This window comes from Erinaceus europaeus, chromosome 9 (assembly GCF_950295315.1).
Source record: "Erinaceus europaeus chromosome 9, mEriEur2.1, whole genome shotgun sequence".
In the NCBI taxonomy this organism is placed as follows: Eukaryota; Metazoa; Chordata; class Mammalia; order Eulipotyphla; family Erinaceidae; genus Erinaceus; species Erinaceus europaeus.
The window spans coordinates 31734023-31753073 of record NC_080170.1 but is presented as its reverse complement, the minus strand read 5'-3'; the positions used below and the strand labels follow the sequence as shown (position 1 = coordinate 31753073).

The 19051-nt window shown below is 42.8% G+C and overlaps 1 protein-coding gene across 1 annotated transcript in view; it reads left to right on the top strand.

Annotated features, from left to right (window-relative positions):
- Positions 1–3544: 3544 nt before the first annotated feature.
- GFM1 (G elongation factor mitochondrial 1) overlaps positions 3545–19051 on the top strand; it is a 54516-nt gene continuing 39009 nt past the window's right edge. The window contains exons 1-8 of the mRNA XM_007521058.3: positions 3545–3712; positions 5017–5169; positions 6693–6825; positions 8018–8222; positions 9531–9647; positions 11777–11927; positions 17276–17433; positions 18509–18593. Coding sequence (XP_007521120.1) covers positions 3656–3712; positions 5017–5169; positions 6693–6825; positions 8018–8222; positions 9531–9647; positions 11777–11927; positions 17276–17433; positions 18509–18593 — 1059 coding nt within the window. The 5' untranslated portion in view covers positions 3545–3655. The remainder of the gene's footprint in view (positions 3713–5016; positions 5170–6692; positions 6826–8017; positions 8223–9530; positions 9648–11776; positions 11928–17275; positions 17434–18508; positions 18594–19051) is intronic.

Below are 19051 nucleotides of genomic sequence, written 5' to 3'. Positions count from 1 at the left end.
TTGTTGCCATTGATGACAGAGAAGAATCCAGAGAGGAGAGGAGACAGAGGGAAAGAGAAAGAGAGACACCTGCAGACCTGCTTTACCCCCAAGGTGGGTAGCAGGGAGCTTAAACCGAGATCCTTCGCGCCAGTCATGTGCGTTTAGCCTGCTGCGCTACAACCTGTCCCCTTATTTTTATTTTTTACCAGAGGACAACAAGCTGGATTGTGCTGTTGCTGAGAATTGGACCTGGACCTTTTGGTGCCTCAGGCATAAAGGTCTTTTCTGCAAAACCTCTATGCTATCTCCCCCACTATACATCCTTATACGTTCTAAAATGACAACACATTTGAGTATGTCTTAGAGGATCATATATGCCAAGTGTGACACTTAAAAACTCATGGAATAAGTTGGAGACAGGTCACCCAGTAGAATTCAAGCCTTCCCATGCATGGGACATGCTTGCAAGCCCCAGTCCCGTGTAGAAACATCACACATGGCACCAGGGAGTTCCACAAATGGAGAAGTGCTGGATACTTACTCCCCTTCTCTCTTAATAAGAAAAAAATTAATAGGGTAGGTAGAAAATTTGACAGCAGTATCATACATGTATGAGGGCCTAAATCCTTTCCCTGGCATCCTATTTAGAAAAAAATTACTGAGATACAATGTGCATTAAAAAAAAATTAACTAGGTGGTGCAAAGTACAAGGACAGGCATAAGGATCCCGGTTCCAGCCTCCGGATCCCCACCTGCAGGGGGTCACTTCACAGGCAGTGAAGCAGGTCTGCAGGTGTCTTATCTTTCTCTCCCCCTCTCTGTCTTCTCCTCATCTCTCCATTTCTCTCTGTCCTACCCAACAACAACGACATCAATAACAACAATAAGTACAACAATTAAAAAAAGGGCAACAAAAGGGTATAAATATTTTTTAAAAACCTCAAAAAATTTAGCTAGTTGTCATTTAGAATTTGGGGGGGGTTATATGGGATTAATAGTGGGTTACAAAATTGGTCACCAGGAGTGGTGGATTCATACTGCCACATGGAGCTCCAACTACACCCTGGTGATAAAAAATATGTACACACACACACACACACACACACACACACACATACAATCATGGTACAACAATGACAGACATGAATACAAAAGATACTGAGTGAATTGTTAAAGTGTTAATTTCAGTGTAATAGAGTCATTGTAATATATCTTTAAATCTTAATTTTATCCACTTACATACGTCTGTATTTTATTTTATTTTATTTTATCTTTAATAGAGACAAATTGAGAGGGGAGGGGAGATAGAGACAGAAATTGAGAGAGGAGTGGAGACAGAGAAGGAAAGAGACAGAGACAGACACCTGCAGCTTTTCCTTACTACTGGTGAAGCTTTCCCCCTGCAGGTGGGGACCAGGGGCTTGAACCCAGGTCCTTAAGCACTGTAATGTGACCGTTTAACCAAGTGCGCCACCACCTGGCCCCTATAATTATGTATTTTAAAACAAATAATACAGGTATACTAAAATTTTAAAGTGTAAACGAACAATCTGTATTGGGCATGTTCAAGATACTATTTTATTTATTTTATTTTATTTTACTTTATTTAACATCCAGGGTTATTGCTGGGGGCTCAGTGCCTGCAACATGAATCCACTGCTCCTGGAGGCCATTCTCCTCTCCCCCTTTTGTTGCTCTTGTTGTAGCCTTGTTGTGGTTATTATTGTTGTTGTTGATGTTGATGTCGTTCGTTGTTGGATAGGACAGAGAGAAATCGAGAGAGGAGGGGAAGACAGAGAAGGGGAAAGACAGACACCTGCCGACCTGCTTCACCAGCTGTGAAGCGACTACCCTGCAGGTGGGGAGCCTGGAGCTCAAACTAGAATTCTTACTCCAGTCGTTGCGCTTTGCACCACGTGCGCTTAATCCGCTGAGCTACCGCCCGACCCCGATACTTTTTTATTTGATAATTATTTTTCTAGATAGAGACAGAGGTAGAGAGTGAAAGAAACCACAGTACCAAAGCTTCCTTTAGTATGGTGGGAGTTGGCCTCGAACCTGGGTTGAGCAAATGGCAAAGAAGCACACTATCCAAGTGAGCTGTTTCACCAGCCTGACAAGTGAATTCTTAAACTTATATTCAATATTAATGTATATAATTATTGAAGCAGCTTAAAAATACTGCAAATTGGTAAGTGAATGATAAAAGTAAATTCAAAAATTATCATAGTTTTCTTGTCCCTTGTAATTCAATTTCTGTTTATTTAATCTTGTTCATTCAGTTAAGTATTTTTGAGCACTCAGCACATGTCAAAGTATACAGCAACTGAAAAAAGGCACATCCATTATGGACTATATATTTTCACTAGGAGAATCAGAAAATAAATGTGTGGGTACAGTGTCCGAATTCATCTAAAATATTCACTGAAGAAAAACAAAGCAGATAGAATGCATCTAAGAAGATTTAAAAAGAGAAATTGGATGTTTGTTTAGGGTATACACACACACACACACACACCCTAGAACTTCACTGGGGCTTCAGACCTACAAGATTACACTGCTCCTGGTGCTTGCTCTCTCAGATGGAGGGTGAGAGGAGTGAGCGAGCGAGCGAGCACTGGAGAGAGGGAAAAGGAGAGGGAGAGGGGGAGAGAGAGAATCCTATCTGGTAAAGGCCCTGTGGGGAACTCTGTGCCTCGAGTAAAACCACCAAAGCAGCGGTACTGCAGCCACAGGTTTCTCCAAGAGGGGTGGGACAGGCCATTTCAAAGCTTGGTTTTCAAAGTTTAGGTATGATGAAATGCTTCTGATTTCCATAAAAGTAGAGTCAGCACAACGAATTAATTCACTGCACGGTGTGTTTTCATCAGAGAAAAGGGCAAGTCATGTCTGGTTATGTTGAAAAATGTCTGCACTCCAGAGCAAGAGTTGGAGAGCATCTGGAGGCCACTGCAGTGACTCCTCTGGGAACCTGGGGGGCTGTAGGTCAGGGTCTGGTCTTTGGTTGAAAGCAGCTTAAACTGACAGTATAGAGATCAGCTGTCAGTGTTGACAAATTCTTGATTCGAGCAACTCCATGAGTTTCCATTTATGAAATGGAGAAAACTTCAGGGAAGTGTTGCGAGAGGAAGATCGGAAGTTCTGCTTTGAACACACTAAGTCCGAGATACCTCTCTAAAGGATCCCAGTAGAATCGTCAAGGGTACACACTCACAGGGACAGGATATAGAACCTATAGCAGAGAATGACAGTTTCCAGTGGAAAAGCACCCACCTGTTCTTCCACCTTCTTTCCATACGGTGTCCTACAGACTATTGTTTTTCACATTTGCAATAGGATAGGCTACAAGTTCTCACTCTACACGAAAACTCTGTTGCTCTGTAAGCAAAACCATCGCATAGGAGGCAGCATCTTCCCAGTTGCCCGGCCCAGTTCACAGCTGCCAGCAAAGTGCCTGCACTTCTTTCTCCGCTGCGGCAGAGGGCGCTGAGCGGACCGGGTTGCTGCTGCGCTCGAAGCTTGGGCGCTCCTTCCTGTTTCCGCTTCCGTGACCTTTGCCCCTAGAAGTTCTCACGCTCTCCCGGAGCGGCGTGACTTTGAGTGCTGCCCGCGGTGCAGTCTGCAGCCCATCTTTCCTCCGGTCGGGCAACCGCAGAACCTGTGCAGCCCTGCCATGAGGCTGCTGGGGGCCGCCGCTGCAGCTGTTGGTCGGGGCTGGCCATTGAGGCAGGTGTGTGCGGGGTGGAGAGACCCCGTACCATAGCCCCGGTGCGAGTGGGGAAGTGCCCCTTCCTTCTGGGGCTTCTAGGCACCGAAACACCCCTGGGTGCCTGCTGGTCGCTCGTTATCGGGGGAGCAGCGACTCGGTTCCTGGGGTTCGGCCTGGTCCCCCGTCTATCTTCACGCCTCTTAGGGTTTTTTTTTTTTTTTTCTTTTTCCCCTTAACTAGAAGGCTGTCATAACTGCCGGACAGTTTGTTCGGGGCTGGAACCCGGGACTTGGCTCGCCAGCCCTTTTTTGGCGTCGACCCGGGGCCACTTGGCGCGGGACGGCGAGGTACAGTGTTGGGGTCTCGTGCTGGGCGCGAGTGACGGAGCGCTGAGCTTCCCCTCCGGCTGGATGTCCCCGCTCGCCGCCTAAGCGCCTGTCTGCAGGATCCATGGGAGGTGTCACCCACCTGACTTATGCCTTCCTCTTCCAGAAGGGGCTGCACTGCATTTTAGGCGGGAGAGCTTTGTACTGTCATTCCCCGATGCACAGGATCCCCTTCCTCCTCCCACCCACCGTTGTGTCTGGGTAGGGGAGTTAGAAACCTTTTGCACCAATCCCTCTCCGTCCCCCTTGGAACTCCCGGCACCACTGCACTTAGGTTCCAAGTTCTTAAATGTTCTTATCCTTGGGGAAACTGACGATCCTTCCTAGCCGACTGAATCCACATGGATCCCAGTCACTTTCAAAGCCAGCAACAAGCAGCTCCTGACAGCTTTCAACCTGACGCTGTTGACTGGCTACGGAAGAAGGGCAAACGCTAGAAGAAGATTAGCTGGAAAAAGTACAGCAAGGGCGACTGCGGGGGTCGCGGGGGATTGAGAAGCTGTATTTCATGTTAAAGTAATTGTTAGGAGCCCCCTCCAATTTTATCCGCTCCATTGTGTGTTTTCGGTACTGTAACAGTCGGATTCCGCAGTATCTTACTTCTCCACCGCTTTATTTTAATTTAATTTGAATTTTTATTTTAATTTTTTATTTTAATTTATTTGAATTTAACTTTTCTGATTTATTGTCTTTTGAGAATGCCTTTTCTGCCCTCCCCTGCAGTTTCTCTGCAGTGTGTGTGTGTACTGTGTGTGTGTCTCTGTTTTTCTCTGTTACAAGTGTTGCAGGTCTCATGCCCTCAGTTAAGTTTTCTGGTGGTTTTTGAGATCTTGGTTTTGGTTATGTTTTGAGATTCCATGGAGGAAAGATGGCCAGGACCATTGTGATTTTCCTTGGTTATCACTTTAAAATGCACTGAATAAGTTGTCATTTACCCAGTTCGACTGGAAGGCCCGCAGATGGTGTTCATCAGGGGTGATTCCCAATGAAAAGATACGAAATATTGGAATTTCAGCTCACATTGATTCGGGGAAAACTACCTTAACAGAACGAGTGCTTTACTACACAGGGAGAATTGCAAAAATGCATGAGGTACGTGGTTTGCTCTTTTCAGATAAACTACAGCTTGCTTGTTCTGTGGTTAGGATTTAAGAAACCTCACAGTAGAAGATGAAAAGGAGAACAGTGAGTCTTTCATCAGTCAAATCAAAGGGAGATGGACGGTTCTGATTAATTGGCAGCGTTGCTCACTGGTCTATTTAGAGACCTTCAGGTGTGCCCTATGTACATTGTCTTTTTAACAATGTTAATGGCTGGGGCTGGGCTGTGGAGCATTCAGTAGAGTGCACATGTTACCATGCTCAAGGACCAGGGTTTGAGTCCTTACTCCCCACCTGCAGGGGGGATGCAGGTCTGTGGCTTTTTCTCTCCCTCCCCCTCTCCTCTCAATTTCTCTGTTCTATCAAGTAAAAATAGGGGGGTGGGGAAGGGAAAAATAGCCACTGGGAGTAGTGGGTGCCTAGTGCCAGCACCTAGTCCCAGAAATAGAATAAAGTGAATGATAGGCGGTAGCGCAGAGGGTTAAGTGCACATGGTGGTAAGGATCCCGGTTTGAGCCCCGGGTTCCCCAACTGCAGGGGAGTCGCTTCACAGGTGGTGAAGCAGTTCTGCAGGTTTCTATCTTTCTCTCCCCTTCTGTCTTACCCTCCTCTCTTGATTTCTTTCTGTCCTATCCAACAACAGCAACGGCAACAATAACAACAACAAGGGCCACAAAACGGGAAAAATAGCCCCCAGGAGCATTGCATTCATAGTGCAGGCACCGAGCCCCAGCGATAATCCTGGAGGCAAAAAAAAAAAAGTTAATGGTAGTCTCTTAAGTAGCCATTAAAACAATATTAACATAAATTTTAATGATATGGAGACATATTTGTGATGTTTAGTGGAAAAGGAAGCTTAAAATGCTGTGTAGTGTGAACTTGATAGTCATATATATATGTGTGTGTGTGTGTATATATATGTATTTTTTTTTTTTTACATAAGAAAAATTTTGAAACTCCCTGACAAAGTGTCCACTTCTTTGAACAACTGAATAACTTCCCATTTTCTTCTGAGGCGGGGGAGGAGGTTTTGCAGTAGAGCACAGGACTCAGTTATACAAAGCCCTGAGTTTGATCCCGGAGACTCCATATGCAGGTGCAGTGCCCAGGCCTGTCTCTTGTGAAGTATTTTTAAAAAAATTTTTTTCCCCCAACTGTATGTCATTTTGTTAAATCACATACTTTAAAAGCTGAATGTGTGTGGGCTTTAGAGTCCATGTGGAAACACAGCTAGGAAGATCTGTGCTTTCAGTTTGAGCTCACCTGTGAGCACAAGGCTTTGGGGCAGGAGAGCAAGAATGTATCTTCGGTCAGCAGGGTTGCTTGTGTTAGTAGCTGCTGAAAAAAATAGGTGGTGCTGGGAGGGGCCTTTGAGAGCAAACCCTGTGATTAGTGTTCTGTCTCATGAGATGGTAGGGTTTAAGGATTCGACTTCTTGGAAAACTGCCTCTTATAATTTATTTTCCTTTTGGAGCGCAGGGGCGGAGAAATCTGAATATCTTTGCTTATGTGTAGGTGAAAGGTAAAGATGGAGTGGGAGCTGTGATGGATTCCATGGAGCTGGAGAGACAGAGAGGCATCACTATCCAGTCAGCGGCCACCTATACCATGTGGAAAGATGTCAATATCAATATTATAGATACTCCTGGTAAGTGGTCTTATTGCAGCTTGTTTTGACAAAATTACATGTGTCTACTATGACCCAGCTCACTTTTAAACATTGACGAAGACTTAAAAGTGTGATGACTTCTACTAGAGTTATCTGATGTGGGACCCAAACATATCATCCTGACGCAGTTTCCTTGTATGTAGATCAGTGAATAGTGAGTGGGGTTTTTGTCTTGCTGTTACTTCTGATTCCACCTACTCCTGTGTCTTTGTAGTGATTTTTTATTTTTTTATTTTTTGGACCTCAGACCTCATGGTGGTAAAAAGTTGATGGTGCAGGCCAGGGTAGATAACATGATGGTTACGCAAATAGATTCTCATGCCTGAGGCTCCAAAGTCCCAGGTTCAATCCCCTGCACCTCTATAAAACCAGAGCTGAGCTGTGCTCTAGTAAGAAAAAATAATAATGCTTCTGCTGCTTTAAGAAACCTACATTCCCTGGATTGAAGACCCCACCATTGTGTCCTGGAGCTCAGCTTCCCCAGAGACACACCTTACTAGGGAAAGAGAGAGGCAGACTGGGATTATGGACCGACCAGTCAACGTCCATGTTCAGCGGGGAAGCAATTACAGAAGCCAGACCTTCTACCTTCTGCAACCCTCAATGACCCTGGGTCCATGCTCCCAGAGGGATAGAGAATGGGAAAGCTATCGGGGGAGGGGGTGGGTTATGGAGATTGGGTGGTAGGAATTGTGTGGAGTTGTACCCCTCCTTATGTACCTTATGTTTTTGTTTTTTAATCCTTTCTTAAATAAAAAATTTTAAAAAAAAGAAGAAAGAAACCTACATTATATATGGAATGATCTTACTCATAGAAGTTGAAAAATAAGATCAGAAGGGAAAACACTAAGCAGAACTTGGACTGGAGTTGGTGTATTGCACCAAAGTAAAAGATGCTGAGGGTGGGAGGAGTTCAGGTCCTGGATCATGATGGAGAGGAGAACCCTATTGGGGGTTGTATTGTTATTTAGAAATGTTACGCATGTGCAAACTACTGTATTTCACTGTCGACTGTAAACCATTATTCCCCCAATAAAGAAGTTAAATAAAAAAAAGAAACCCACATTATAATTAGATTTATGTGTAAGGGGGCAGAGATATAAAACTTGTACATGTTACAAAAATTTACACCCTGCCTTAAGGCCCTCCCACACCTCTTTGTCTCATGTAGGGCACGTGGACTTCACAATAGAAGTTGAAAGGGCCCTGAGGGTGTTGGATGGCGCGGTCCTTGTTCTCTGTGCAGTTGGAGGGGTACAGTGCCAGACTATGACGGTGAACCGGCAGATGAAGCGCTACAACGTGCCATTTTTAACCTTCATTAATAAATTGGACCGAGTGGGCTCCAACCCAGCCAGGGCCCTGCAGCAAATGAGGTACCAAATCTTAACAGAGCATCTAGATTAACAAACTCCACGTCTTGAAGGATGCTAACTCACTGCTATTATGCTTAGTCCTTAAAACTGTTACTGTTACTTTTGTTTATGTGATTGACTTCACAAATGGAACTGCTGAGGTCAGTAGTTTGATTATGGTGCATCAGCGACCTTTTCTGTAAAATGGGGAAAATAGGTTTTTAATTTGTAGGAAACATAAGCCAGAGCTGAGCAGTGCTCTGGCTGAAAATAATATAATAGTGATATAAGCATCATATTAAATTATATGGAAGTTAACGGTGAAGATACAATTTTTTTAAAAAAAATTTAATAGTAGATTTATTTATTTAATTTTGTTTTGCCCTCCGAGGTTATTGCTGGGGCTTGGTGCCTGCACTATGAATCCACTGGTAGAGGCTATTTTTCCCCCTTTTGTTGCCCTTGTTGCTTACCATTGTTGTTGTTATTGATTTCATTGTTGGATAGGACAGAGAGAAGTGGAGAGAGGATGGGAAGATGATGGGGGGGGGTGGAGATAGACACCTGCAGACCTATTTCACCGCTTGTGAAGTGACTTCCCTGCAGGTGGGGAGCCAGGAGGCTGGAGCCGGGACCCTTAACACTGGTCCTTGCTCTTCGTACCATGTGCGCTTAACTGCTGCGCTACCACCCACCACCTCACCTTTTTTTTTTTTTTTAACCATAGCACTGCTCAGCTCTAGCTTATGGTGGTGCAGGGGATTGACCCTGGGACTTTGGAGCCTCAGGCACGAGAATCTCTTTGCATGATCATTATGCTTTCTACCCTCCACCCGATAGTTTTTCAGTTTATACTGTCCTGCTATCATTAGAGAAGTCGTAATCCAGATTCTAAAAGCACTTGGTTTCAACTTTTCCACTAGCCAATTTTTTTTTTTTAGTAGTTGTTTAGTTGTTGAGTATGAGACAGATAAGGAAAGGCAGAACACCTGTAGTTCCACCACTTGTGAAATTTCTCCCTTGCGGGTGGGGGCTGTGGACTCGAGGTCAGGTCCTTGTGCATGGTATTTTAATTCTTTTTTTTTTTTTTTTTGTCTTCACCAGTGCTTCACCACTCTAAGCTGAATTTTTTTCATACAGAGAGGTAGATGGTATAGAGGGAAAATGCCACACTTCTGAGGCTTTAAAGTGTGGGAACCAGGCTCAAGCCTGGGCCATGCACATGACCGCAGGTGCACTGTCCAGGCCAGCTGATTTATTTTTCATTTAGTCTGTAAAGGGGGTTTGGGAAGGGAAAAGGAAGTGAATATCTGTTCTTGTATTTTGCAGGTCTAAACTAAGTCACAATGCAGCACTGATGCAGCTGCCCATTGGTTTGGAAAGTTCATTTAAAGGCATTATAGATCTTATTGAGGAACGAGCCATCTATTTTGATGGGGACTTTGGGTAAGTATTAAAAATATTCATTCTGCAGATTTTTAGGACCAGCTGCTATTTCCCGAGTATTGTCATTAAATACTGGGCAGAAAGCAGTGTCCATAAATGTTTGCTTTGCCTACTTGATGGCATTAAAGAGACAGATACATATATGCAGTTAAAATTGTACAGATGTACTTTGGGTACTACACAAAACAAATTGGTAACTGACATAGCCTTGGTCTGCGAGACAACTGTAATTACCTTTAGTTTATCACACATTGGCATTCAGAAAGACCACCTGGAGAGTTTATTAAAACTCCTGGATCCACCTGCAGAGTATCTGGCTTAAGGATCTGCTGGCTTAAGGATCTGTGGTGGAATCGTGTATTTACATCACTAGAAAACTCCCAGAAGCCACTGCTGCTGCAGAGCTACACTCTGTCCTGAGGGCGGGTAGGTGCATCCTGGCTCTGAGACGCAGACCCACTGGCCTGGCAGTTTCTCCAGAGGTCCTTGCTCTACTGTGGAAGGAGCCTGAAGTCTGGTGTACAGTGAAGTGCATGGTTAACTCACGGTCCTTTCTCTGTAGCTACAACTCCTAGAGGCTACTTGCTCACTTGTTTGTGAGCTGAGTAATGACAAAGTTCTGTCATCCTTTCGATTTTTTTTTCCCTGTCCCAAGAGGACAGGGAATTTTTGTCACTGCTATGTCCCCAGCCCTATGGGTGACTACATCTGCTTCCTAGAGTCACCAGGGCACGTGCTTCTGTCTTTAAAGTTGCAGCCCTTGAACTTCATTGTTTATAAGAACTTTTTAGTATCTCCCTGCTTTCCCTAACACATTTTCATAGGTGACTGTGACCAGGAGCTTGCTAGGAAGGATGGAATTAAACTCTTACGCTGTAGAGAACATTCTTTAGGATAGTCAGTATTTTCTGATTGTTCGCTATTGATTTCTTTTACATTTTTTAACTTAGGAGTATGTTTGCTGATCATTTCAATATTTTTCTTTGTTTCCATTCTTAAAATACTATGAAAACATTCACACTTGACTTAAGTAAGTAGCAGGTATTCAAGTCACCACTTCTCAATTGTACATCTTTTATCTGTGACCTACCTATTTGGCCCTAGAGAGTTGAAAAGTAGGGCTAAGGTTGAGTGTCATGGTTAGGAGCTCTTTAAGATTACAAAATAAAATATTGTATGTGAAATTATTATTCTGTTACTGAGGAATGAAAAAGAACTAGTTCTCTCACCTGGTTAGAGATTGTTATTCTAATTTGACTCTTTGGATTTTTGAAGAGCTAATTTTGGAGTCTGAGAGTCTAAGTCTTGATGCTTCCATTTTCTTGTGGTAGAACCTTTAGCAATAGGGCAACAAAAGGGTAAATAAATAAATATTTTTAAAAAGAACCTTTAGCAATGTGCTTTCTTTATTTTTGATTTTTTAAATGTATTATCTTTATTTGATAGACACCCAGAAATCAAGAGGGGAAGGGGTGATAGGGAGAGAGACAAAGACACACCTGCAGCCCTGCTTCATCACTCTTGAAGCTCTGCAGGTGGGGACCAGGGCCTTGAACCCCGGGTCCTTGCACACTGTAATGTGTGTGCTTAACCAGGTGCACTGTGCCTGGCCCCACTTTTTTTTTTTTTTAATTAAATAGTTTTTGTGAGGTTTTTTTTTTGGCGAAATGTTTTGAGACTTGCCGTGGCAGTACAGTGTCATTACTTCCTTGGGTTTTTCCTTGTTGTCTGACTTTTCCTGAGATACATTAGTCTCATTTGCTACTTTAATTCAAATCCCTCAGAACCGTTGTCACCTAAAACACATTTTACCTTTTAATTTAGTTTATCTTGGGGCTGGGCACTAGAACACTTGGTTAAATGCATGCGTTAACATGAGCAAGGACCTGGGTTCAAGTCCTGGGTCCCCACTTGCCGGGGGCGGGGGCTTCATGAGCAGTGAAGCAGCACTGCAGACGTCTTTCGAACTCCCTCATTGTCCCCTTTCCCTCGCAAGTCCTCTCTGTCCTATCAGATAAAATAAAGTTTAAGAAGTGTTTTTAAAAACTAGTTTTATCTTTTTTTTTTATTGGTGCTTTATGTGTTTTAATAAGTATTCTTAAGGACAAAGTGAACATTTCTTTTCTTAGTCAGGTTATTCGCTATGAGGAAATTCCTGCAGAGTTCAGGGCAGCTGCCGCTGACCATCGGCAGGAGCTAATTGAATGTGTGGCCAACTCAGACGAGCAACTTGGTGAGATGTTTCTGGAAGAAAAAATCCCCTCAGTTTCTGATTTAAAGGCAAGTACAGTGGTCCGGGAGGTGGCACAGTGGATAAAACACTGGACTCTCAAGCATGAGGTCCTGAGTTCAATCCCCAGCAGCACATGTACCAGAGTGTGTCTGGTTCTTTCTCTCTCTCCTCCTATCTTTCTCATGAATAAATAAATAAATCTTAAAAAAAAAAAAAAGGCAAGTACACTCAAATTAAATTGCTTACTAGCAAAAAAAAGGGTTGTTTTTTTCTTTTTCCCCACCAGGTAGAGGACATGCTACTTTTATGCATGGCATTTATTAATAGAAGTGTGAACTAATTTATTTAATGTAGTTGATTTCTTCAAGAAATACTTTAAAAAGGCCTTTTTTAAAAAAAAAAAGTAGTTCTTTATGTAGATAATGGGAAGTAGGCTTAGTTTGTTCAGTAAGCAAAGATACTTTCCCAGTATTTTCTGTATGTCTTTACTTTTATGAATTATACTTTAAATTTTTTTAATTCATTTTAATGAGAGATACAAAGAAAAACCTACACAGAAAGAGCCCAGCGCACTGCTCAGCTCTGGTTATGGTGACATAGGGGATTTGTAGTCTCAGGCATGAAAGTCTGTTTGCACAACCTCTATCCTGTCTCCCCTGCCGGTATTCCTTAAAAGGGAGATAAATATATACATTTAATGCCAGGTAGATAGGTTCAAAGATAGGACTACTAAATGCTTGCATACTTAATGTTGATTATTTTCTTTGGGAACTCATTGTAAGTTACTTGGTCATTCAGCTCTTTATAAATACAGAGATGATCTCTTCATCTTTTTGACTAGAGATTTCTCTGCGAAAGATAACAAATGGTTAATAAGCATATGATGTTCAATATTTCTGACCACAAGCAAATCAAAACCACTGTGTTTATCACTCTGTCCACTAAGATGGTTATTATTTTTCAAGTGCTGGTGAGGAAACAAATTTGAATCCTTGTGCAGTGTTGCAGGAATGTAAAACTGGCCATTATAAGAGAAGGAAGACTTCTTTTTTTTTTTTTATTGGGGAATTAATGTTTTACATTCAACAGTAAGTACAATAGTTTGTACATGCATAACATTCCCCAGTTTCCCATATAACAATACAACCCCCACTAGGTCCTCTGAATCCTTCTTGGAGGAAGACTTCTTAAAGAAGAAAAAAACCCAAGTAAACAGAACTACAATATATGCTGTATTGTTCCTGGGTTGTACGCTTGGTTACAGCTCTAATCACAATAACCAGAAGGTGAAATAATCCAGAATGCCCATTAGTAAATGCCTGGGTAGAGAAAATGTATACATATTGTGGAATTTTGTTTAGCCTTGAAGAAGAATGATACTATGATCCAGGCTGTTCCACGGACAAACTGAAGATGTGCTAAGTGAAAGAAGCCAGAAGCAGAAGAACAGTATCATATGTCTCTACCTGCATGAGCTGCCCCAAACAGTCAAACTGCTAGAGAGAGGAGAGTACATGCCAGTTACTAGGAGGTAGAGGGAGGCTTCACAGAATGGGGAACTTAGTGGATACAGTTTTTCACTCTGGGATGATGAAAAGTTCAGGAGACACAGTGGTCGTAATTATGGCACAGCAGTGTGACTGCACCTAGTGCCATGGACTGTCCACCCAGTAGAAGAAAACATGTTCACTTTGCCAAACCACTGGGTACGCTTAGCGGAGAGCAGATCTGTGAGTGAGTGTTTTAATGCATTGTAGTCTTTGGGTTTATAGCACATTAGGTAGATGGGGAGAGAGAGCACTGTTGAAACAGGTTCTTTTTTTTTTTTTTAAATGTTTTTATTTTATTTATTTATTCCCTTTTGTTGCCCTTGTTGTTTTATTGTTGTAGTTATTATTGTTGTCGTTGTTGGATAGGACAGAGAGAAATGGAGAGAGGAGGGGAAGACAGAGAGGAGGAGAGAAAGATAGACACCTGCAGACCTGCTTCACTGCCTGTGAAGCGACTCCCCTGCAGGTGGGGAGCCGGGGTTCGAACCGGGATCCTTATGCCGGTCCTTGTGCTTTGCGCCACCTGCGCTTAACCCGCTGCGCTACAGCCTGACTCCCTTGAAACAGGTTCTTAATGTTCCTTGGCATTTGCCCTGACACCTCAGCTCTCTAGTGAGAGGTTCAGGTCTGAGGACAGTTAGCATACTGTTTATACTTTGCTATGAATGTCATTTTTTTTTTTTAATCATTTTTTCCCTTTTGTTGCCCTTGTTGTTTATCATTGTCATCGTTGTTATTATTGTTGGATAGGACAGAGAGAAATTGAGAGAGGAGGGGAAGACAGAGGGGAAAGAAAGACACCTGCAGACCTGCTTCACCACCTGTGAAGCGACTCCCCTACAGGTGGGGAGCCGGGGGCTTGAACCGGGATCCCTGCACAGGTACATGCGCTTCATGTCATGTGCGCTTAACCCGCTGTGCCACGGCCTAGCTCATGAATGTCTGTTTTCTATATATGTATGTGATTTTTACTTTTTTTTTTTCCAAATTGAAAAAATAACAGCATCCAACTGTAAAAGTCATTTTTGTGAAAACCCATTTCTAGAGAGTCTAGAAAAATGAAGCTTTTGTTAGGACAGTATAAGCGATATTTAAAGGGGGGGCAGGTGGTGGCGCACCTGGTTAAGCACACACATCATAGTGTTGTTGTGTGCCGTGGAGAAAAGAGAGGGGGTCCAGAGCGAAGAGGGAACACAAATCTTTATTTGCGCTGGCACCTCAGAGTTGGGTGCTAGAGAAGCAGGTTGGGCCACATGGAGGTAACGAAAATGGCCGCCTCACGCAGTAGCCTTTCCTGCGTCTGAACACCGGAGTGAAGCGCTGGCAAGAGAGCGAGGTGCGGAAAACAAAGGGTTTTTATAGGAGCAGCTTTCGCGAGAATGGGAAGGGGGAGGAGTAACCATAGCACTCCAGGATAGGATCATAACTCTCGTGAGAATGGGAGGGGGGAGGAGTAACCAAAGCACTCTATATATCGCGGGATATAGACAATGCCCTGAGGGCACAACATCATAAGGACCCAGGTTCAAGCCCCTGGTGCCCCCCATGGGGTGGAAGCTTCACAAGTGGTCAAGCAGGCTGCAGATGTCTCTCTGTCTCTACCTCCTCCTCCCCTCTCAATTTCTGTCTCTATCCAATAGTAAATAAATAAAGATTAAAGTAAAAGTTTTGTGAATTAATGGAGAACCAGAGCCATCACTCCGGCACATGTGATGCTGGGCATCAAACTGAGGACCTCATGCTTGAGAGCCCAGTGCTTATAAGGGACAGTTTTAATTTCTCCTTTTTTCCTATCACTCCATGTTTCTCTATTCTAGGGTATAAAGCCGATGTAGGATTCTTATTTATCCTCTGTGACCTAGAGTAGCTTAAGTGGTTAGAGAATAGCTACTTCTTATTCCGAGCAATAGCAAAAACACATTTCAAAAATAGTTTCAAATAATGATTGTTTCCTTCCTGTGTGGATTTGCTTTTCATGCTCCTATTTGTCATGCTCAGCTATCTTTCTATTTTTCACTGTGTTTTGAAATTATGGTATGAATGTTTTTTTGTTAAATTGGTTTTTTTTTAATATTTTTATTTTATTTGTTACTGAATAGAGACAGAGACATTGATGGGAAGGAAAGATCAAGAGAGGCAGAGACACCTGCAGCATTGCTTCACCACTTGTTAGCCACCCACCCCCCCGGACCAGGGCTTGAACCTGGGTCCTTGCGCACTGAAATAATGTGTGCGCTTAACCAGGTGCACCACCACCTGGCCCCAAGTTGTTGTTTTATTTTATTTTATTTTTTTATAATTTTTTCTTTTTTAAAAACTTTTTTTTTTTAAAGTATTTTATTTTATTTTTGAGAGAGATACAGAGAGAGAAAGACAGAGAGAAACACCAGAGCACTGCACAGCTCTGGCTTATTGTGATGCGGGGGACTGAACCTGGGACTTTGGAACCTCAGGCATGAGAGTCTCTTTGCTATATAACCCCCCAACCCCCCCCCCCCTCCAAGTTGTTGTTTTAACCAGAGCAATACTAAGCCCTGGATTATGATGACACTAGGAACTCATAGCTGTAAACTGCTGTTCTATTTCCCTGGCTCTAAGCTTTTGCATTTTTTAAAAAAGACTTTGTTTACTGAGAAGTGGTGAAAAGAATGAACCAAGAGGGTCGGGCGGTAGCACAGCGGGTTAAGCACACATGGCACAAAGCGCAAGGACAGGTATAAGGATCCTGGTTCAGCCCCTGGCTCCCCACCTGCAGTGGAGTCTCTTCACAGGTGGTGAAGCAGGTCTGCAGGTGTCTATCTTTCTCTCCCCCTCTCTGTCTTCCCCATCTCTTTCCATTTCTCTCTGTCCTATGCAACAACAAATGATGTCAACAACAAAAACAATAACCACAACAAGGCTACAACAAAAGGGGAAAAATGGCCTCCAGGAGCAGCGGATTCATGGTGCAGGCACTGAGCCCCAGCAATAACCCTGGAGGCAAAAAAAAAAAAAAAAAAAGAATGAATGAACAAAAACATCACTCTGGTATTGTGTTGCCAGGTATTGAATTCAAGCTGTCATGTTTGTAAGTCCAGTACGCTAGTACTGTGTCACCTCCTTGGTCACTTACATTATGCTTCTTTTATTGGAAGGTGGGAAGTAGGGAGTGGAAGGGGACTAGGATCCTGGTTGTGGAGGACTGAGAAATGGCTGTACACTGGCTCCATACTTCAGCAGTGAAGGCTGTAGAGCTAGTGCATTGTACTGAACCGCTTGGGTCAAAGCTTACTGAAGAACCTGTCTTTGTCCTGATCCTGAATTTTTGAGTGACTTGTGCCGTTTGTCTTAGTTTATATATGTTCTTTAATGAAGGTGGTGGGTAAAGAGTTAAACATTATTTTAATAGAGGATATTTTCATAAGATTTGAACGTACAAATATAGGTACCCAATTAAAACAAAAAAATAAATAAATAACCAAAACCAACGTTCAACCTGTCTACCCATTTCTCTGCCCCCTCCCTAAAATAGGTTTACTGGTTTATGTGTCTGATGTATCTCTCAAAGTGCGCACACGTGTGTGTGTGTGTGTGTGTGTGTGTGTAGATTACACATTTTCCTTTTGCACGATTGTCAGCATATTGTTTGTATTCATCTATGAGTTATTTTTGTGAGTCTGTTTTCTATAAGCTTTTTTTTTTCTTCTTTTTCAAAATTGAAAATAGTTGAAAACAGTTGGACAGTAAACTGCTTCTTAGGGATTTTATTTTATTTTTATTTTTATTTTTTTGCTGTAAGTTATAGAGGACCTGATTCTAGTCACAGCAAGATTAACCATTACTTTTTTTTTCTCTTTCTTTTGTAGCTTGCAATCCGGAGAGCTACTCTCAATAGGACGTTTACTCCTGTCTTTTTGGGGAGTGCATTGAAGAACAAAGGAGTTCAGCCTCTTCTAGATGCCGTTTTAGAATACCTCCCCAACCCATCAGAAGTTCAGAATTACGCTATTCTCAATCAAACGGAGTAAGTCTTGGAAATGGATTATCAGGAAGTGGCACCATAGGAGGAGACCGAACTTGTCAAGCATGGGTTTGAGATCTGATACCGCATATGCCAGAGTGGTCCTCTGGCACGTTCTCTCCCTCACTCCTCTCTCATTAATAAAGAGCTGCCTGAGTGGCGGTGCAGTGGCTAAAGCATGAAACCTAAGAACATGAGGTCCCAAGTTCAATCCCTGACATTACATGTATCAGAGTGATACTATGGGTCTCTCTTGTTAATTAAAATAAAGTCTTGAAAACATAAATAATCTTTAAAAGTGCTTCAATACTTAATGTACTATGAAGGAATTTAAGATTCTGCTGCTGCATAGAAAGACATAGAAAAAAAGACATCATGGTGGGGACAGGGGCTTAAATCCAGGTCCTTGCACGTGGCAGCATGTATGATTTAAGGGTGCTCCATCACCCAGTCTCCTGAATGCTTAGTTTTAAGTGGATAGTTTTGAGTGGCTTGTAATTGATGTTATAAATATCCAAATGGCCCTTGTCAGAAAAAAGATTCCCCTCCCTGACATGTGTGAAGTCAGAAGTGTTTTTATTTATTTATCAAATATGTTTGCTTTAGTATTGGATAGAGACAGAAGTTGAGAGGGGCAAGGGAGGTAGAGGAAGAGAGACAGAGACATTGCAGCCCTGCTTTACCACTCATGAAACTTTTCCCCTATGGGTGTGGGGACTAAGGGTTCAAACCCAAGTCCTTGGACACTGTAATATGTACACTTAGCCAGGTGCACCACCACCTGGCCCCTGAAGTCAGAAGTGTTCTGGAAGGCCAGCTGCTGGGTAGAATAGAGCATGTGCTTTACATGAGTGAACGAGACCCAGCTCCTGGCAGCTACGTGGGAGCGCCATGCAAAGAGGAAGTTCCCCAAGCAGTGGAGCAGTCCTGTCATGCCTGTTTTCCTCTCTGTCTCTCCTTTTCACTCTCTGTCTGGAAAAAAGAAAAGAAAAATGTGAGGCATACATGTGCTTTTTCTCAGATGAAACAAATTGCTAACCAAGGCTGCACCTCATAAATATATGTATTTTTATTCTAGTAACTCACAAGAGAAAACCAAAATCTTGATGAACTCTCAGCGAGACAGTTCCCACCCTTTTGTAGGCCTGGCTTTTAAATTGGAGGTAAGTTGAGCTTTCCAATGTTTTTTACTGACCTGTAGCATGTTGTCTTTTTCTGGAGACTTCTATTATATAAAACGATTCTGCCCATTTTTAAAAGGTTCGACTACAGGCTGTTGTTGATATAAAATCACTCTATTATCTTGTTCTTTCCTTCCTGGATAGAGGGACATCCCTATGCAGTGTGCACACTTAAGGGATGGTGGTGGGATAGACAGAACTTTGTGGAACTGTGATTTTATGGTCTTGTAAGCCACTGTTAAATCATGAAGGAAAATGAAAAAAGAGGAGCAAGTAGTAGTCTGTCCATGAATTATTCAGGATTATTCTGAGTGGGAGACTTGCTTTTCCTCCCCAGTGCCATGATTTATTTGGAGGCTGTTGTCACCTCCCTTCATTATATTTTAGGTGTTGAAAAGCTGAACAAATTGGAAACATAATAGTAATTTCCGGGATAGGAT